Here is a 22,899-nt window from a genome sequence, read left to right on the forward strand (position 1 = left end):
CAAGACCAGGTCAGTAATATATACCCAAAAGAGCAGTGGCCTTAATACAGAGCCCTGGGGAACACCACTGCACTCTGCCCTACAATCTGATAAACAGTCGTTCACCACTCCTTTCTGCTCTCAGTCCCTCCGCCAATGTTGTATCCACACAGCCACTGCCCCTTTAATGAGCTTCAGTATTGCTAACAAGTTTATTGTGTAGGTACTTTATCAAACGCCTTTTGAAAGTCCATGCACTCATCAACCGCACTACACAAGTGATCAGGAAGGCAAATGGAATGTTGGCCTTTATTGCAAGGGGGATGGAGTATAAAAGCAGAGAAGTCCTGCTACAACTGTACAGGGTATTGGTGAGGCCACACCTGGAACACTGCGTGCAGTTTTGGTCTCCGTATTTAAGGAAGGATATACTTGCTTTGGAGGCTGTTCAGAGAAGGTTCACAAGGTTGATTCCGGAGATGAGGGGGTTGATTTATGATGAAAGGTTGGGCCTATACTCATTGGAGTTCAGAAGAATGAGAGGTGATCCTATTGAAACGTATATGATAATGAGGGGGCTCAATAAGGTGGATGCAGAGAGAGTATTTCCACTCATAGGGGAAACTAAAACTAGGGGATAGTCTTAGGCTAAGGGGCCACCCATTTAAAACTGAGATGAGGAGGAATTTCTTCTCTCAGAGGGTTGTAAATCTGTGGAATTCTCTGCCCCAGAGAGCTGTGGAGGCTGGGTCATTGAATATATTTTAATTTAATGTACAGGAGCCGACACTGCAACATACACAGTGTATACAGGAGACACTGGGACACACACAGTGTGTACAACAGACACTGGGACATACACAGTGTGTACAACAGACACTGGGACACACACAGTGTGTACAACAGACACTGGGGCATACACAGTGTGTACAGGAGACACTGGGACACACAGTGTGTACAGGAGACACTGGGACACACACAGTGTGTACAACAGACACTCGGACACACAGTGTGTACAACAGACACTGGGACACACACAGTGTGTACAGGAGACACTGGAACACACACAGTGTGTACAGGAGACACTGGGACATACACAGTGTGTACAGGAGACACTGGGACACACGCAGTGTGTACAGGAGACACTGGGACACACACAGTGTGTACAGGAGATATTGGAACACACACAGTGTGTACAGGAGACACTGGGGCACACAGTGTGTACAGGAGACACTGGGACACACACAGTGTGTACAACAGACACTCGGACACACAGTGTGTACAACAGACACTGGGACACACACAGTGTGTACAGGAGACACTGGAACACACACAGTGTGTACAGGAGACACTGGGACATACACAGTGTGTACAGGAGACACTGGGACACACGCAGTGTGTACAGGAGACACTGGGACACACACAGTGTGTACAGGAGATACTGGAACACACACAGTGTGTACAGAAGACACTGGGGCACACACAGTGTGTACAGGAGACACTGGGACACACACAGTGTGTACTGGAGACACTGAGTACCAGACGGGTGAAGGACAGATATGAATGCAGCGACAGACTGGGCGACGGTCTGAGCCTTTGAAACCCGGTCTCCCGTATGCTTTGTCCCCGTATAGCAGTAAGCCCGGTACCTTTAACCATTGCCTCGAGTTCTGGAAAGATCCGTAGATGGTGAGCCACATCCGTCGCCAGGATAATGTCACGTATCATGTCCAGCATTCTCTGGTAATCCTGCGTGGGGCAAGAAATGGAACATGAATTTCCCATCGGAGTGGACATGGAGTTACAATGGACACAGAGCTACGATGGACATTGAGCTACGATGGACACGGAGCTACGATGGACACAGAGCTACGATGGACATTGAGCTACAATGGACATTGAGCTACGATGGACATTGAGCTACGATGGACATTGAGCTACGATGGACATTGAGCTACGATGGACACTGAGCTACAATGGACACAGAGCTACGATGGACATTGAGCTACGGTGGACATTGAGCTACGATGTACATGGAGCAACGATGGACGTTGAGCTACGATGGACACGGAGCTACAATGGACACAGAGCTACGATGGACATTGAGCTACGATGGACATTGAGCTACGATGGACACATAGCTACGATGGACACAGAGCTACGATGGACATTGAGCTACGATGGACACAGAGCTACGATGGACACAGAGCTACGATGGACATTGAGCTACAATGGACATGGAGCTACGATGGACATTGAGCTACGATGGACATGGGGCTACGATGGACACAGAGCTACAATGGACATTGAGCTACGATGGGCATTGAGCTACGATGGACACAGAGCTACAATGGACATTGAGCTACGATGGACATTGAGCTACGATAGACACAGAGCTATGATGGACATTGAGCTACGATGGACATGGAGCTACGATGGACACAGAGCTACGATGGACATGGAGCTACGATGGACACAGAGCTACGATGCACATTGAGCTACAGTGGACACGGAGCTACGATGGACACGGAGCTACGATGGACATGGAGCTACGATGGACATTGAGCTACGATGGACATGGAGCTACGATGGACACGGAGCTACAATGGACACAGAGCTACGATGGACATTGAGCTACGATGGACATTGAGCTACGATGTACATAGAGCTACGATGGACATTGAGCTACGATGGACACGGAGCTACAATGGACACAGAGCTACAATGGACATTGAGCTACGATGGACATTGAGATACGATGGACACATAGCTACGATGGACACAGAGCTACGATGGACATTGAGCTACGATGGACATTGAGCTACGATGGACACAGAGCTACGATGGACACAGAGCTACGATGGACATGGGGCTACGATGGACACAGAGCTACAATGGACATTGAGCTACGATGGGCATTGAGCTACGATGGACACAGAGCTACAATGGACATTGAGCTACGATGGACATTGAGCTACGATAGACACAGAGCTATGATGGACATTGAGCTACGATGGACATGGAGCTACGATGGACACAGAGCTACGATGGACATGGAGCTACGATGGACACAGAGCTACGATGCACATTGAGCTACAGTGGACACGGAGCTACGATGGACACGGAGCTACGATGGACATGGAGCTACGATGGACATTGAGCTACGATGGACATGGAGCTACGATGGACAAAGAGCTACGATGGACATTGAGCTACGATGGACACAGCGCTACGATGGACATTGAGCTACGATGGACATTGAGCTACGATGGACACAGAGATACGATGGACACAGAGATACGATGGACATGGAGCTACGATGGACAATGGGGCTAAGATGGACATTGAGTTACGGTGGACATTGAGCTACGATGGACATTGAGCTACGATGGACACGGAGCTACGGTGGACATTGAGCTACGATGGACAATGGGGCTACGATGGACATTGAGTTACGATGGACATTGAGCTAGGATGGACATTGAGCTACGATGGACATTGAGCTACGATGGACAATGAGCTACGATGGACATTGAGCTATGAGGGACATTGAGCTACGATGGACATTGAGCTACGATGGACATTGAGTTACGATGGTCATTGAGCTTTGATGGACATTGCGCTATGAGGGACATTGAGCTATGATGGACAATGAGCTACGATGGACAATGGGGCTACGATGGACATTGAGTTACGATGGTCATTGAGCTACGATGGACATTGAGCTATGAGGGACATTGAGCTACGATGGACAATGAGCTACGATTGATATTGAGCTACGATGGACATTGAGCTATGAGGGACATTGAGCTATGATGGACATTGAGCTACAATGGACATTGAGCTACGATGGACATGGAGCTACGATGGACACAGAGCTACGATGGACATGGAGCTACGATGGACACAGAGCTACGATGCACATTGAGCTACAGTGGACACGGAGCTACGATGGACACGGAGCTACGATGGACATGGAGCTACGATGGACATTGAGCTACGATGGACATGGAGCTACGATGGACATGGAGCTACGATGGACATTGAGCTACGATGGACACAGCGCTACGATGGACATTGAGCTACGATGGACATTGAGCTACGATGGACACAGAGATACGATGGACACAGAGATACGATGGACATGGAGCTACGATGGACATTGAGCTACGATGGACAATGGGGCTAAGATGGACATTGAGTTACGGTGGACATTGAGCTACGATGGACATTGAGCTACGATGGACACGGAGCTACGGTGGACATTGAGCTACGATGGACAATGGGGCTACGATGGACATTGAGTTACGATGGACATTGAGCTAGGATGGACATTGAGCTACGAGGGACATTGAGCTACGATGGACAATGAGCTACGATTGATATTGAGCTACGATGGACATTGAGCTATGAGGGACATTGAGCTATGATGGACATTGAGCTACAATGGACATTGAGCTACGATGATCATTGAGCTACGATGGACATTGAGCTGCGATGGACACGGAGCTACGATGGACATTGAGCTACGATGGACATTGAGCTACGATGGACATTGAGCTACGATGGACAATGGGGCTACGATGGACAATGGGGCTACGATGGACATTGAGCTATGATGGACATTGAGCTACGATGGACACGGAACTGCAATGGACATTGAGCTACGATGGACAATGGGGCTACGATGGACATTGAGCTACAATGGACATTGAGCTACGAAGGACATTGAGCTACGATGGACATGGAGCTACGATGGACATTGAGCTACGATGGACAATGGGGCTACGATGGACATTGCGTTACGATGGACATTGAGCTACGATGGACACGGAGCTACGATGGACATTGAGCTACGATGGACAATGGGGCTACGATGGACATTGAGTTACGATGGACATTGAGCTACGATGGACACGGAACTGCAATGGACATTGAGCTACGATGGACAATGGGGCTATGGTGGACAGTGTGTTACGATGGACATTGAGCTACGATGGACATTGGGCTACGATGGACACGGAGCTACGGTGGATGTTGAGCTACGATGGACAATGGGGCTACGATGGACATTGAGTTACGATGGACATTGAGCTACGATGGACACAGAACTGCAATGGACAATGAGCTACGATGGACAATGGGGATACGATGGACATTGCGTTACGATGGACATTGAGCTACGATGGACATTGAGCTACGATGGACAATGAGCTACGATGGACATTGAGCTATGAGGGACATTGAGCTATGATGGACATTGAGCTACGCTGGACATTGAGTTACGATGGTCATTGAGCTACGATGGACATTGAGCTATGAGCGACATTGAGCTACGATGGACAATGAGCTACGATGGACAATGGGGCTACGATGGACATTGAGTTACGATGGTCATTGAGCTATGATGGACATTGAGCTATGAGGGACATTGAGCTACGATGGACAATGAGCTACGATGGATATTGAGCTACGATGGACATTGAGCTATGAGGGACATTGAGCTATGATGGACATTGAGCTATGAGGGACATTGAGCTACGATGGACATTGAGCTACGATGGACATTGAGTTACGGTGGTCATTGAGCTACGATGGACATTGAGCTATGAGGGACATTGAGTTACGATGGACAATGAGCTACGATGGACAATGAGCTACGATGGATATTGAGCTACGATGGACATTGAGCTATGAGGGACATTGAGCTACGATGGACATTGAGCTACGATGGACATTGAGTTACGATGGACATTGAGCTATGAGGGACAATGAGCTACGATGGACATTGAGCTACGATGGATATTGAGCTACGATGGACATTGAGCTAGATAGATATTGAGCTACGATGGACATTGAGCTATGATGGACATGGGGCTATGATGGACACGGAGCTACAATGGACACGGAGCTACGATGGACACGGGTCCCCTTATTTAAGTTGCGCTGGAGACAAATCAGAGAAGGTTCACGATGTTGAGTCCTGAGATGAGGGCGTTGTCTTATGAAGAAAGGTTGAGCAGGTTGGGCCTCAACATATTGGAGTTTAGAAGAATGAGAGGTGATCTTATTGAAACATATAAGATACTGAGGGGGCTCGACAAGATAGATTCCCTCGTGGGGGAAACTAAAACTAGGGGACATAGTCTCAGAATAAGGGGTCGCCCATTTAAAACTGAGATGAGGAGGAATTTCTTCTCTCAGAGGGTTGTAAATCTGTGGAATTCTCTGCCCCAGAGAGCTGTGGAGGCTGGGTCATTGAATATATTTAAGGCGGAGATACACAGATTTTTGAGCGATAAGGGAGTAAAGGGTTATGGGGAGCGGGCGAGGAAGTGGAGCTGAGTCCATGATCAGGTCAGCCATGATCTTATTGAATGGCGGAGCAGGCTCAAAGGGCCAGGTGGCCGACTCCTGCTCCTATTTCTTATGTTCTGATGACACTGGGCTATGATGGACATTCAGTCATTGCTTAACTCAGGGCAGTGTGAGGCATGTTTTCACCATCCACAAACACAGGCCTGAGCAGCATTGAGAGAGAGAGAGAGAGCTCTGGGCATTATAGCGGTAAGCTATGATGGAAGAACGGTCAGAGCACTGGGGTGAGGGTTGGACGGGGGAAATTGCTTTGGGGGTTGAGCGTGCAGATCGGGTTCATCCCGAATAGGGCGTGAGTGTAAAAACCCCAACCTCCTCACCCCATCTATGGCCTAGCGACCCTTACAGTGCTCCCTCCCAGTTCCCCTCGCTCTCCCCCTCCCCCCGCAACTCCCCGCCATCGGTGACCTCTCTCACCTCGCCCGCACTCACCTTCCGATTGAACTTCTCAAAGATGTTGCATCCGTCTGAGTTCAAGATGGCGATGGCTTGTGCGAAGTGGTGCCTCTGAGAGGGGGGGGAGACAGGAAGGGACACGTTTGGTATCATCCTAATGTTCAGATCCTCACGTGACCTCATCCCTCCCCAAAAATGACTTGACCTCACATTAAGGTCACATTTATTGATTCAAATAATTATTCATTAGGGTTTTGCTGGCATCGCTGGCAAAGCCGGCATTTATTGCCCATCCCTAATTGCCCCTTGAGAAGGTGGTGGTGAGCCGCCTTCTTGAACCGCTGCAGTCCGTGTGGTGAAGGTGCTCCCACAGTGCTGTTAGGGAGGGAGTTCCAGGATTGTGACCCAGCGACGATGAAGGAACGGCCGATATATTTCCAAGTCAGGATGGTGTGTGACTTGGAGGGGAACATGGAGGTGGTGGTGTTCCCATGTGCCTGCTGCCCTTGTCCTTCTAGGCGGTAGAGGTCGCGGGTTTGGGAGGTGCTGCCGAAGAAGCCTTGGTGAGTTGCTGCAGTGCATCTTGTAGATGGTGCACACTGCAGCCAGGGTGTGCCGGTGGTGGAGGGAGTGAATGTTGAAGGTGGTGGATGGGGGGCCGATCAAGCGGCTGCTTTGTCCTGGATGGTGTCGAGCTTCTCGAGTGTTGTTGGAGCAGCACTCATCCAGGCAAGTGTGTTTCAGCTTAAGATAACTGGAGGTGCAAAACTAAATGTTTAACATTAACCTGGGGAATAGACCAGCACAGAATACAGCGATTCTCCACTGGTTCCGTGGGGTGAAGGTGCTCCCACTCAGTGCTGTTATGGAGGGAGTTCCAGGGTTTTGTCCCAGTGACGATGAAGGTGTGAGATCAGACTGGGCTACAAGGGATGCAGGGGGGGGGTAGAGTGAGTGGGCTGTGGGGAGATATTGAGCTCGGAGGGACGGTGGGGTTGGAGGGGCACTGGGCTAGTAGGGGGGGGTTGGTGGGGATACAGACGTGGGACCCCCTCCCATGTCCCTACCCCCAGCCTCAGACAACAAGTCCTTTCTCTGAGCGAGCTGTTCGAGGAACCTGCGAAGGACGTCACTGAATTTGCTCCAATCCCTAGTGCCACCCGTCTCGCTCTGTCGCAATTCCTGCACCAACCTCGCCGTGCACTTACTACCAGCTGGCACGTACCTAGTTACTGCGACCATGTCCCATACCTCGGGAGCCTCTTAACAACAAGAGCAGACGACGAGATCCAACATGGCCTCCAGTGCGCCAGTGCAGCCTTCGGCCGCCTGAGGAAATGAGTGTTTGAAGACCAGGCCCTCAAATCTGGCACCAAGCTCATGGTCTACAGGGCTGTAGTGATACCCGCCCTCCTGTATGGCTCAGAGACATGGACCATATACAGTAACACCTCAAATCGCTGGAGAAATACCACCAACGATGTCTCCGCAAGATCCTACAAATCCACTGGGAGGACAGACGCACCAACGTTAGCGTCCTCGACCAGGCCAACATCCCCAGCATCGAAGCACTGACCACACTCGATCAGCTCCGCTGGGCGGGCCACATCGTCCGCATGCCCGACACGAGACTCCCAAAGCAAGTGCTCTACTGTTGCTTCATTGAGAGCAGCCACTGTGTGTCAGAACCCCTCCTGGCCAGGGCTGTCACTGGAGCAAGACCTTTTCCTCCTCTCCCGGAGACACACTGTCTCTCTGGTTCACATTGTCCGCATGCCAGACACGAGACTCCCAAAGTAAGCGCTCTACTCGGAACTCCTTCACGGCAAACGAGCCCCAGGTGGGCAGAGGAAACGTTACAAGGACACCCTCAAAGCCTCCCTGATAAAGTGCAACATCCCCACCGACACCTGGGAGTCCCTGGCCAAAGACCAGTCCGCCCTAAGTGGGGGAAGTGCTTCCGGGAGGGCGCTGAGCACCTCGAGTCTCGTCACCGAGAGCATGCAGAAAGCAAGCGCAGGCAGCGGAAGGAGCGTGCGGCAAACCAGACTCCCCACCCACCCTTTCCTCCAACCACTGTCTGTCCCACCTGCGACAGAGACTGTAATTCCCGTATTGGACTGTACAGTCACCTGAGAACTCACTTTTAGAGTGGAAGCAAGTCTTCCTCGATTCCGAGGGACTGCCGATGATAATGATGATGACCCAGTTACTGCGACTTGGAAGCGAGAGACACGGAGGAGGGGGGGGGGGGGGGAAATTTGGTCGGAGAGCGCCCCTGGAAAGGGTAGGTACGGGGTGGGGGGGTGGGGTGGCGGCGCTGAGGGGTCAGAGCCGCGAGCACCGGGATTCCCACCACTCGGCGCACACACACAGCGTGCCGGTTTTGCGGCGGGGCTGAGCGGTATTGCCCGAGAGCGCCGTGCTGGGGTCCAACGCCACCCCCGCCCCCAGGTTTCGACAGCGACGCCATATTTGCTCGGAGCGACACCCGTCGCGACCCCGAGTGACACCGCCCGGAAAAGCGGACGGTCCGAGCTATCCCGGGGCGCTCAGGGAAGGAATGATTGAAACAAGGAAGTGAAATTGATATTTCTTAGAATTCTTTTGCCGATTCACCTTTATTTTGGCGGGGGGGGGGCGGGGGCGCGGGCGGAGAGTAAGGTTACCGGGAATGTGTTTTATCCCGAATTTTTTTGCAGAGAGGCCACTCCGAATCCGTCTCCTTGGCAACGGGCATTCAGTTGCTCACCCGGCCCCTAGCGCCCTGAGATAGGTGTGGAACGCAGCCCTTAGTGCTCCAGCCCATTCAGCAAACGGATTTTTTGGCTGCCGACGCAAACCATTTCCCGCCGCAGAATTTACCGACCAACCGCCCTCCGGCGCCCCAAAGAAGCCTCCAACCGAATTTTCCACCCAAAGAGTTTTCCAGTACCTCCATCACCGATCCCTCGGAGCTGTATAACGCAGCCAGCACGGATTTCTGTGGGCACAAGAGGAGACAGATTCACATCATTAAAGGACAGCCTCATAGAATTATAGATAGGAGGACATTCATAAGATGCTAAGAATTAGGAGCAGGAGTCAGCCATTGGGTCGCTCGAGCCTGCTCCGCCATTCAATAAGATTCCATTCCATTCCATGACATTCCATTCCATTCCATTCCATTCCATTCAATGCCATTCCATGGCTGATCTTCGACCTCAACTCCACTTTCCCGCCCGATCCCCATATCCCTCGATTTCCCCGAGAGTCCAAAACTCTATCGATCTCAGCCTTGAATACACTCAACGACTGAGCCTCCACAGCTCTCTGGGGCAGAGAATCCCAAAGATTCACCACCCTCTGAGTGAAGAAATTCCTCCTCAGCTCAGTCCTAAATGACCGACCCCTTATCCTGAGACTGTGACCCCCTGGTTCTAGACTCCCCAGCCCAGGGGGAAACATCCTCCCTGCATCTACCCTGTCAATCCCCCTCAGAATCTGACATGTTTCAATGAGATCACCTCTCAATCTTCTAAACTCCAGAGAGTATCAGCCCATGCGGTCAAATTTTGTTTGATAATCGCTCCAGTGAAGCACCTTGGCACATTTTTCTACGATAAAGGCGCTATATAAATACGCGTTGTTGCTGTTGACGTGATAATCGCCCGACAGCGAGGTGCCATCAGGGGCAATGGACGGACGGTCACAGATATCGGTTGTATGAGAAAGAGAGCCTTGCATTTTTATAGCGCCTTTCACAACCACCGGACGTCCCAAAGCGCTTTACAGCCAATGAAGTACTTATGGAATGTAGTCGCTGTTGTAATGTGGGAAACGCGGCAGCCGATTTGCGCACAGCAAGCTCCCACAAACAGCAACGTGATAATGACCCAGATAATCTGGTTTTTTTAATGCTAATTGAGGGATAAATATTGGATCCAGGACATCGGGGAGAACTCCCCTGCTCTTCTTCAAAATAGTAGCATGGGATCTTTTACGTCCACCTGAGAGAGCAGACGGGGCCTCGGTTTAAAGTATCATCCAAAAGATACCTCCGACAGTGCAGTACTCCCTCAGTACTGTCCCTCCGACAGTGCAGTACTCCCTCAGTACTGTCCCTCCGACAGTGCAGTACTCCCTCAGTACTGCCCCTCCGACAGTGCGGCGTTCCCTCAGTACTGCCCCTCCGACAGTGCAGCACTCCCTCTGTACTGCCCCTCCGACAGTGCGGCGCTCCCTCAGTACTGCCCCTCCGACAGTGCAGCACTCCCTCTGTACTGCCCCTCCGACAGTGCGGCGCTCCCTCAGTACTGCCCCTCCGACAGTGCGGCCCTCCCTCAGTACTGCACTGGGAGTGTCGGAGTCGACCATTTGACTCAGAGGGGAAAGAGCTGCCCACTGAGCCACACTTAACATCTAGCGCCCATCCATAAAAACTTGCATTTATACCGCACCATTAATGGCCAAAACACCACAAAGTGATTCGCAGAGGAGAGCATGGATGCCAGGGAGAAGTGGGGCATGTAGAAGCTCTTGGCTTAAGTGGCAGCTCTCTTGATTATTGACTCAGAAGGTTGTGGATTCAAGTCCCACTCCAGAGGCTTGAACTCATAATCTAGGCTGACACTCCAGTGCAGTACTGAGGGAGTGCCACACTGTCGGAGGGGCAGCACTGAGGGAGTGCCACACTGTCGGAGGGGCAGCACTGAGGGAGCGCCGCACTGTCGGAGGGGCAGTACTGAGGGAGCGCCGCACTGTCGGAGGGGCAGTACTGAGGGAGCGCCGCACTGTCGGAGGGGCAGTACTGAGGGAGCGCCGCACTGTCGGAGGGGCAGTACTGAGGGAGCGCCGCACTGTCGGAGGGGCAGTACTGAGGGAGCGCCGCACTGTCGGAGGGGCAGTACTGAGGGAGTGCCGCACTGTCGGAGGGGCAGTACTGAGGGAGCGCCGCACTGTCGGAGGGGCAGTACTGAGGGAGCGCCGCACTGTCAGAAGGGCAGTACTGAGGGAGCGCCGCACTGTCGGAGGGGCAGTACTGAGGGAGCGCCGCACTGTCGGAGGGGCAGTACTGAGGGAGCGCCGCACTGTCGGATGGGCAGTACTGAGGGAGCGACGCACTGTCGGAGGGGCCATCTTTCAGATGAGACGTTAAGCCAGTGCTCTCTCAGGTGCACGTACAAGATCCCATGGCACTATTTCGAAGAAGAGCAGGGGATTTATCCCCGGTGTCCTGGGGCTAATATTTATCCCTCAATTTACATCACTAAAACAGATTATCTGGGTCATTATCACATTGCTGTTTGTGGGAGCTTGCTGTGCGCAAATTGGTTTCCCACATTACAACAGTGACTGCACTCCATAAATACTTCTTTGCCTGTAAAGCGCTCTGGGACATCCTGCGGTGGTGAAAGGCGCTATATAAATGCAAGTCTTTTTATTCTTTAGCGGTTTACTGGGAATGAATGAGATGCAAGTGTAACCAAGCCTTGGTCTGCCATTCCCCTGCGAAGGAGGTAACGTGTTTCGGTGGTTGATGGGGGGGCGTAGAAACGATTGAGACCTGAGATTGAGAGCAAAGCTGTTGAGAAACCCAGGGTGCCCTCCATAATCGGGCAGTTGGCTCAGTGGGCCCCGCTCTCGTCTGAGAATCTGAGAACCTTACAGCACGGAAGGAGGCCATTCGGCCCATTGTGTCCGTGCCGGCCGACCAAGAGCTACCCAGCCTAATCCCACTTTTCAGCTCTTGGTCCGTAGCCCTGTAGTTTATGGCACTTCAAGTGCACATCCAAGTACTTTTTAAATGTGGTGAGTGTTTCTGCCTCTACCACCCTTTCAGGCCGTGAGTTCCAGACCCCCTGGGTGAAGAGATTTCCTCTCAAATCCCCTCTAAACCTCCCCCCAATTACTTTAAATCTATGACCTCTGGTTGTTGACTTCTCGAAGGGAAATAGGTCCTTCCTATCCACTCTATCCAGGCCCCTCATAATTTTATACACCTCAATAAGGTCTCCCCTCAGCCTCCTCCGTTCCAAAGAAAACAACCGCAGCCTGTCCAATCTTTCCTCATCGCTAAAATTCTCCAGTCCCGGCAACATCCTGGTAAACCTGCTCTGCCCGAGGCCGTGGGTTCCAGTGCTGACCCTGGACCCGAGCACGAACACCGAGAATAAAACCACGGGACTAAGTGGGGGAGGGTGCACTGTTGAAGGAGTCAGCCTTCGGTTGAGACGTTAAAACGGGGGCCCCCGTCTCTCACCCTCGAGGGGAACTAAAGATCCGACGGCGCGACTGAGAAACTAAACCGCCCCCTGAAGCCCAATTGGCCAGCCGTTCGTCCCATGTGCTGTCTGTGGGGTCTTACTGTGCACTTAAATGGCCCACGGTTGGCAGGCGATTGGATGCACTCCCTGGGCCATCAAGCACGTGAGGATGTAGCTAGTTGCTAGACAAGTGCACATACCTTCTTACTGAATGAGCCACCGTGGGGAGGGGGCCTGGGGGAGGGGGGCTGGGGGTGAGAGGGGGGGGCGGTTTCGGGGAAGGCTTAGGTTTAAACGAGTCCCACCCCGGCGCTGTCCCAGGACCCCAGCACTTACTGACGCCACTTGAAACGAGTTGGTGGTCCCTCGGTGATCCAGATCGTGGCACATACACGACACGAACAACGCATAAATCTCCATCTCCCTGACAGGGCAAAAAAACAAATAGCATTAGTGCCCTCGTGTAGGGGCAAGGCACGAGACTCCAACCCCAATGGACTCAGCCCCTTCCCATTCACTCCCACTGTGCACAATCCCAATGGACCCAAACCCCTTCCCATTCACTCCCACTGTACACAATCCCAATGGACCCAACCCCCTTCCCATTCACTCCCACTGTGCACAATCCCAATGGAACCAAACCCCTTTCCATTCACTCCCAATGTACACAATCCCAATGGACCCAAACCCCTTCCCATTCACTCCCACTGTACACAATCCCAATGGACCCAACCCCCTTCCCATTCACTCCCACTGTGCACAATCCCAATGGAACCAAACCCCTTTCCATTCACTCCCAATGTACACAATCCCAATGGACCCAAACCCCTTCCCATTCACTCCCACTGTACACAATCCCAATGGACCCAACCCCCTTCCCATTCACTCCCACTGTACACAATCTCAATGGACACAACCCCTTCCCATTCACTCCCACTGTACACACTCCCAATGGACCTAACCCCTGCCCATTCACTCCCATTGTACACACTCCCAATGGATCCAACCCCCTTCCCATTCACTCCCACTATACACACTCCCAATGGACTCAACCCCTTCCCATTCACTCCCACTGTACACACTCCCAATGGACCCAACCCCTGCCCATTCACTCCCATTGTACACAATCCCAATGGATCCAACCCCCTTCCCATTCACTCCCACTGTACACAATCCCAATGGACCCAACCCCCTTCCCATTCACTCCCACTGTGCACAATCCCAATGGAACCAAACCCCTTTCCATTCACTCCCAATGTACACAATCCCAATGGACTCAAACCCCTTCCCATTCACTCCCACCGTACACAATCCCAATGGACCCAAACCCCTTTACATTCACTCCCACTGTACTCACTCCCAATGGACCTAACCCCTGCCCATTCACTCCCATTGTACACACTCCCAATGGATCCAACCCCCTTCCCATTCACTCCCACTATACACACTCCCAATGGACTCAACCCCTTCCCATTCACTCCCACTGTACACACTCCCAATGGACCCAACCCCTGCCCATTCACTCCCATTGTACACAATCCCAATGGATCCAACCCCCTTCCCATTCACTCCCACTATACACACTCCCAATGGACTCAACCCCTTCCCATTCACTCCCACTGTACACACTCCCAATGGAACCAAACCCCTTCCCATTCACTCCCACTGTACACACTCCCAATGGACCCAACCCCTTCCCATTCACTCCCATCGTATAGAATCACAATGGACCCAAACCCCTTCCCATTTACTCCCACTGTGTACAGTCCCAATGGACCCAACCCCTTCCCATTTACTCCCACTGTGTACAGTCCCAATGGACCCAACCCCTTCCCATTCACTCCCATTGTTACAGAATCTCAATCAGACGTTGACCCTGGCTGAGTGCGGTGTATTCGGCTCTTTGCCTGTGATGGACCTGCTGTGGTCGAGCTGCAGACACAGCCCAGATCCCGATTGTCGCCTGTACGCAACCACGCAAGGCCACAAAAGGTCAACAGGAGATCATTGCCCCATAGTTCAGTGCATGGGGTGGGTCAACGATGGGGTACAACCTCTTCACAACCTGCTCAAATATACAGCCCCCCACTCCAACCCTGGGGATGGATCAATGAACTTTAACCCCTTCTTGGCGCTGTGGCCACTATTCGACTGGGGTGGGCTGCACTTCGGGCGACCCGAGCCTGAGCCTGACCTCACCCCGACCTCTCCCTTCCCCTTTAGGGCTTGGCCAACTCTGATTGGACCGTATTCCAGGAGGTTTCATGACATGACCTCCTGCACTCGATCCGCCCCGCCCCCACACTCCCGCCATTGGTCGCCCGACATGTCCATCTCACCGAGCCCTGCCTCCCACAGCCAATTGGAAAGCGAGGGGCCTCTTGGCCACCCGATTGGATGATTCTCGACTGTCAATCAAACATTCTTCTTCCCATTTCCGATATTTTTAAAATGAATAAACAGAGGTGAGCAAAGAAAATGATAAAAACACACGTTTATTTAACCCCCCCCCCCAGTGATTTATTTCCCAGGTCTTTTGCTCCCAACTGTATCCTGGAAATTAATCTTCAACGCCTCGATTTCAAAATTCTCATCCTTGTTTTCAGATCCCTCCATGGCCCTCGCCCCTCCCTATCTCTGTAATCTCCTCCAGCCCCACAACCACCCCCGAGATGTCTGCGCCCCTCTAATTCTGCCCTCCTGACCATCCCCTGATTATAATCGCTCCACCATCGGTGGCCGTGCCTTCTGTTGCCTGGGCCCCAAGCTCTGGAACTCCCTCCCTAAACCTCGCCGCCTCTCTGCCTCTCTTTCCCCCTTCAAGACGCTCCTTAAAACCGACCTCTTTGACCAAGCTTGCCCTAATTTCTCCTTATGTGGCTCGGTGACAATTAGTTTAATCTCATATTACTCCAGTGAAGCTCCTTGGGACGTTTCACTATGTTGAAGGCGCTAGGTAAATATAGGTTGTTGCTGGAGGGGTTGGGAACGCCTACGCAGAGCAGGAGTGACTGGGTAACAAACAACGCGCCCCATTACCCTCAGCCCAGGAACACTGCGGCAAGTTCAAGCACCCCAGCCCAAGACCTGCTCCCTCAGCGCCAACCGAGAGGATACAACGTTTGCGATGAAACCCTGACAATGCTGGGGAAACAGTCAGCCGGTCCTACAGCCCCTGCGGAGAGCGGAGAGCGGAGAGCGGAGCTTAACGTTTCAGCTCGATGACCAATTTGCCCCCAAAACCCCCGCAGACGAGTAACGCTTGTTTCTCTCTCCTGCCCTGACTCGCTGAGAACGTTCCAGCATCGTCTCGGGTTTTAGTGGACCGCGATTCGCGGTGAAGCCACGCCGATCACCTCTGACCTCTAACAAAGCCGCTCACAAAGATCTCGCAATCACTGCAGCGATAACTTCAGCTTTCCCGCCGTTAATTTGCGCTGTCTATAGGTGTTGTGTCCTTAGATGCTCTAACAATGATTCCACGAGGCAGTGCGTGGTACTTGAACTGCAGTGACCTTAATCCTTTATTGGTTAACCCCAGAGTGAGGATCACACCTGGTGGCCTGCCTTTTATACTAGGCCAGGCACACCTGTACAGGTAACCTACGAGTCTCCCACTGCTGTGCCCTCTGGTGGCATACCTTGATATACCAACAGTGGCTATGTAAAATACATGACAATAGGGACCCCCAGCACAGAGCAGCAAAGAACATATGAACATAAGAAATAGGAGCAGGAGTAGGCCATACGGCCCCTCGAGCCTGCTCCGCCATTTAATACGATAATGGCTGATCCGATCATGGAATCAGGTCCACTCCCCCACCCACTCCCCATAACCCCTTAATCCCTTATCGGTCAAGAAACTGTCTATTTCCGTCTTAAATATATTCAATGTCCCGGCTTCCATAGCTTTCTAAGGCAGCGAATTCCACAGATTTACAACCCTCTGAGAGAAGTAATTCCTTCTCAACTCAGTTTTAAAGGCAGACAAAAAGCAGGAAATTATAGACCAGTTAGCCTAACATCTGTGGTTGGGAAAATGTTGGAGTCCATTATTAAAGAAGCAGTAGCAGGGCATTTGGAAAAGCAAAATTCGGTCAGGCAGAGTCAGCATGGATTTATGAAGGGGAAGTCATGTTTGACAAATTTGCTGGAGTTCTTTGAGGATGTAACAAACAGGGTGGATAAGGGGGAACCAGTGGATGTGGTGCATTTTGTGATATATTCACAGAGCATAGCACACACAGCTCCTAACATGGCAGGCAGCTCTCCCGGAAGCCTCCGGAAATCTGCCTGGTTCTGTTTATTATTAACTCTGCACTTGCAGTACACAATACGTCCACATCCACAGTGTGGAGCTACAAACATTACAAGCTTACAGACATTACACTTCTCCCTCCTTAATGAAGAAGTTATTATAACAAACATCATACATAACTTTCATTTTTATACATAACACAGGATATAAACTTATTTTTTTTTCATATTTACAAATTTAACTTTACCACTTGTTTTCTGTTTCGAAGAGGATACTTTGCTCTCGAACAGAACCTTCCAAACATGGTGTCGAATCTAAACTCATTCGAGGCTCATCCTGAGGAACGTTTTCCTCCACGGAATTTCCTTGATTTTCATTTGAACTCACTCTAACTTCAGGCTCTTTGTTTTCCTGACTCGGACTCAGACTTTCATTCTGATTCTCTCCTGGATTTGTTTCCAGTACATTGGATTTAGGATTTGCTACTGGTGTATCAAAACTATCTGATGAGTCAGAAATAATTGAATCATTCCCACCTTCAACTCCTTCCATGTCTGTAGGTAAAATATGATCAAATATGAACAAACCTAACCTGTTCATTATCAAACATCTTTACCAAATATGTGCGAGGACCACATATCTTCACCACTCTTCCTGGCAACCACTTTAACCATTTATGATGATGGTTCTTCACTCTCACCTTCTGGTTTAATTTCACACTTCTCTCTTTTACTCTACCTCGATCATGATTCTCTTTCTGTCTTAATTGTGTCTCTTCTACAGACTGTGTCAAATCTGGCTTTAACAACGAGAATCTGGTTCGTGGCTGCCGTTTGAGAAACAACTCTGCTGGTGTTCTACCAGTAGTTGCATGAGGAGTATTTCGATATGTAATCAAAAAATTAGCCAATTTGTGATCCAATTCGTTTACTTGGATTTGGATCTAACATTTGTTTTATGAGGGCACGTTTTACAATTTGTACAGTGTGCTCTGCTGCACCATTCGAAGCAGGATGGTATGGTGGAACCTTGGTATGTTTCACACCATTTTTGCTCGTGAATTGTGCAAATTCTTCTGAACGAAATTGTGATCCATTATCCGAAACAATTTATTCAGGGAGGTCAAATGAAGAAAATAATTTTTGTAAAATGTCCAATGTTTTACTTGTTATTATTTTACACATTGGAAAAACCTCAACCCACTTCGAATGGCTATCAATCACATGAACAATTGTTGTCCTTCTAACTCAGCAAAATCAATACGTAGCCTTTGTCACACCCTGGGAGGCCAATTCCATGGCTGTAATGGTACTGGTGGTGGTTGATTGCTTACCGATTGAAATGCCGTACACTGACTCACGATGTACTCTATATCTTTATCAAGACCTGGCCACCATAAATAACTGCGTGCAAAACTCTTGGTCAAGCACATTCCCAGGTGCTGGTCATGGAGGTCTCCTAATAATTTGGACCTGAATTTATTTGGTATAAACACTCTTGCACCCCACATGATACAATCTTTATCGACTGAATGAAGAATGGATGTGTATCTTTGTCTGTTACCTGGTTTGGCCATCCATTTGCAATATAATCATACATCTTTGACATCACTGGGTCACGTTTGGTTGCTCTACCAATCTCTTCAGCTGTGACTGGCAGTTCATCAATGTATGAAAAATAAAACACTTCTTCCCTATCGGGTGTAACTTGTGATGGGGAAGGCAATCTAGACATAGCATCAGCATTATTGTGATCAGCTGATCGTCTGTATTCAATATCATATGTATATGCTGACAAAATCAAAACCCATCTCTGCATTCGGGCTGCAGCTAATGTTGGAACTGGGGACTTTGGATGGAGGATTGCTGTTAGGGGCTTATGGTCCGTAACGATGGTAAACTTACGACCATACAAATATTTGTGAAACTTCTTGACCCCAAAAATTAATGCCAAAGCTCCCTTTCAATTTGTGTATAATTTCTCTCACTGGCACTGAGAGTGTGTGAAGCAAAAGCAATTGGTCTCTCCTCCCCACTACTTGATATATGAGAGATCACTGCCCAACTCCATACGGAGAGGCGTCACATGCTAGCTTAATCTCCTGAGATATGTCATAGTGAACTAACATGGTGCTCTCTACCAATTTGCTTTTACACTCCTTGAATGCTGTATCACATTCTTTTGACCACTTCCAATGGACCTGTTTTTTCAATAGTTCATTCAGTGGATGTAATACTGTAGCCAAATTACTCTCTAGAACCTGGTTTACGGTTACTTTATAATCACCACACAATCTTACCTTACCATCGGACTGAGGTACAACAACAATGGGTGTAGCCCAATTACATCAATCTATCTTACAAATAATGTTCTCAGTCTCTAGTCTTTTGAGTTCTTGCTCAACTTTCTCCTTGAGTGCATATGGTACGGAACGTGGCTTGTAGTAAACCGATCTAGCATCCTTCTGTACCCTGACACTCGCCTTGAAGCCTGGGATCGGACTGCCCGTATCACAGAACACCTTCGGATACTTCTTGATAACCTCATCCATTGATGAAAATCTCACTTCCACACAGAAAATCTTACTCCAATCCAGCTTCAGTGAGCTCAACCAATTTCTTCCTAGTAAGGCAGACTTGTCTCCTTTAACTACTATTAGAGGCAAGTTCTGAAATTGATCTTTATATTTCACCGGTACGGTGATACGACCTACCACAGGAATTTTCTCTCCCGAGTATCCTCACAGCTCTATCTTGAATTTCTCCAGTTGGAAATCATGCAATTTGTCGCGGTATAGTGACTCCGGTATTACACTCACGGATGCACCCGTGTCAATTTCCATTGGTATCTTGAATCCCGCAACATCTATGTGGATTTTGATGCTTTCCGAATCACTGTCCGTTAACCTCGTGCTCCTGATGACGTGTAACTCTAACATCTCCTTGTCCTGTTGTTGTTCTTCCATGCTATGTAGTCTCTTGGGATTTCTACTCATAGCTTTGAACGCTGGACTCATAGCTTTAAAAACTGGTTTACCTTTCAGTCGGCATGTCTTCACAAGATGCCTAGTCTTTCTGCAGAAGAAACACTCTGCCTTCACGTATGGACAACTTTGAGCAATGTGTTGTCCCAGGCACCTATATCACAACTTCGACACTCTGAGAATTTCCAGTTTCTGAGACTTTCGGCCCCCACCGCCTTTTACTTTGAACCTGCAGGTGATTTACCTCGGTTGACTGACAACCGTAATCATTATTTAATTCTCGGGAATATTGTTCGGCCATGCCCATCGACCTCGCTGTCTGACAAGCAATCTCAAAAGTCAAGTCATCCGTCGTCAATAACTTCCTTCTGATCGCATCATTTTTCACCCCACAAACAAAACAATCCTGTAATGCTCGGTTTTGAAAGTTTCCAAAATTACAGTGCATCGATAGCTTTGTTAATGCTAAGATGTAATCACTGATACTTTCATCAGCCTTTTGAGTCCAAATCTCGAAACGATAGCTTGCAACAATTTCTAACGGTTTGAGATTATAGTGCTGCTCCAGCTTCATTAAAATCTCTTTAAGCATTGTGTCCTTTGGCTCGTCAGGCACAAGCAGATTTACAAGGGTTTCGTATAATGCCGGACCCGCCTCCGATAAGAAAATCGCTTTCTTACGTTCCAACACAGCCCGGTTCTGGACTGCATTGTCTGGAACTTCGATTATGTTATTTGCAGTGAAATACATTTCTAGCCGATCCACATACGCTCGTGTCTATATTCACCCAAATACACCTGCCATTTTAATCTCTAGCTGTTCGCTTTTTTCAAAGACAGAAACTTCCAAAGTCTCTCTGTCAGCTAGCTGAATCCTTCACCAACAAAATTTAAGCTTTAAATCATCTGCAAAATCCCATCTCGCCGCCAAATGTGATATATTCACAGAGCACAAGAACACACAGCTTCCTACATGGCAGGCAGATATCACATATTTGGACTTCCAGAAGGCATTTGACAAGGTGCTACATAAAAGGTTACTGCACAAGATAAAAGGTCACGGGGTTGGGGGTAATATATTAGCATGGATAGAGGATTGGCTAACTAACAGAAAACAGAGTCGGGATAAATGGTTCATTCTGTGGTTGGCAATCAGTAACTAGTGGGGTGCCGCAGAGATCAATGTTGGGACACCAACTATTTACAATCTATATTAACGACTTGGAAGAAGGGACTGAGTGTAACGTAGCCAAGTTTGCTGACGATACAAAGATGGGAGGAAAAGCAATGTGTGAGGAGGACACAAAAAATCTGCAAAAGGACACAGGCAGGCTAAGTGAGTGGGCAAAAATTTGGCAGATGGAGTATAATGGTGGAAAGTGTGAGGTTATGCACTTTGGCAGAAAAAAATCAAAGAGCAAGTTATTATTTAAATGGAGAAAGATTGCAAAGTGCCGCAGTACAGCGGGACCTGGGGGTACTTGTGCATGAAACACAAAAGGTTAGTATGCAGGTACAGTAAGTGATCAGGAAGGCCAATGGTATCTTGGCCTTTATTGCAAAGGGGATGGAGTATAAAAGCAGGGAAGTCTTGCTACAGTTATACAGGGTACTGTTGGGGCCAGACCTGGAATACTGCGTGCAGTTTTGGTTTCCATATTTACGAAAGGATATACTTGCTTTGGAGGCAGTTCAGAGAAGGTTGATTCCGGGGATGAGGGGGTTGACTTATGAGGAAAGGTTGAGTAGGTTGGGCCTTTACTCATTGGAATTCAGAAGAATGAGAGGTGATCTTATTGAAACGTATAAGATTATGAGGGGGCTTAACAAGGTGGATGCAGAGAGGATGTTTCCACTGATGGGGGAGACTAGAACTAGGGGGCATGATCTTAGAATAAAGGGCCGCCCATTTAAAACTGAGATGAGGAGGAATTTCTTCTCTCAGAGGGTTGTAAATCTGTGGAATTCGCTGCCTCAGAGAGCTGTGGAGGCTGGGACATTGAACAAATTTAAGACAGAAATAGACAGTTTCTTAAAAGATAGGGGGATAAGGGGTTATGGGGAGCGGGCAGGGAAGTGGACCTGAGTCCATGATCGGATCAGCCATGATCGTATTAAGTGGCGGAGCAGGCTCGAGAGGCCGTATGGCCTACTCCTGTTCCTATTTCTTATGTTTTTATAAATGGGCAGACCCTTAGTTTGAGATTATGCCCCCTAGTTCAAGATTCCCCCATGAGGGGGAAACATCGTCAAGCTGTCTAAACAGCCAATCATATTAGGGAGCAGGGTGCCATTGACTGCACGCACATGACTTTGCTACTGGGTAAGGCAGCATGGTGGTTATGTTACTGGACCAATAATCCAGAGGACTGGACTAATGATCCCGAGGCCTGAGTTCAAATCCCCCCATGGCAGCTGGGGAATTTAAATTCAGTTAATTAAATAAATCTGGAATGGAAAACTTGTGTCAGTAATGGTGACCATAAAACGACTAGATTGTCGTAAAACCCATCTAGTTCACTAATGCCCTTTAGGGAAGGTAATTCTGCCGCCCTTACCAAGTCTGGGCCTATATGTGACTCCAGACCCACAGCAATGGTGGTGACTCTTAACTGGCCCTCTGAAATGGCCCAGCGAGACACTCATTTGTACCAAACCAC

The 22,899-nt window shown here is 49.5% G+C and overlaps 1 protein-coding gene across 1 annotated transcript in view; it reads right to left on the reverse strand.

Moving 5' to 3' along the window:
- LOC139274929 (cGMP-dependent 3',5'-cyclic phosphodiesterase) overlaps positions 1–22,899 on the reverse strand; it is a 103,908-nt gene that overhangs the window by 27,233 nt on the left and 53,776 nt on the right. The window contains exons 8-11 of the mRNA XM_070891666.1: positions 13,335–13,422; positions 9,689–9,736; positions 6,790–6,864; positions 1,629–1,728 (exon numbers count right to left, since the gene is read on the reverse strand). Of these exons, the coding sequence (XP_070747767.1) occupies positions 1,629–1,728; positions 6,790–6,864; positions 9,689–9,736; positions 13,335–13,422 (311 nt within the window). The remainder of the gene's footprint in view (positions 1–1,628; positions 1,729–6,789; positions 6,865–9,688; positions 9,737–13,334; positions 13,423–22,899) is intronic.

The sequence above is a fragment of the Pristiophorus japonicus genome, chromosome 10 (assembly GCF_044704955.1).
Source record: "Pristiophorus japonicus isolate sPriJap1 chromosome 10, sPriJap1.hap1, whole genome shotgun sequence".
Classification (NCBI taxonomy): domain Eukaryota; kingdom Metazoa; phylum Chordata; class Chondrichthyes; family Pristiophoridae; genus Pristiophorus; species Pristiophorus japonicus.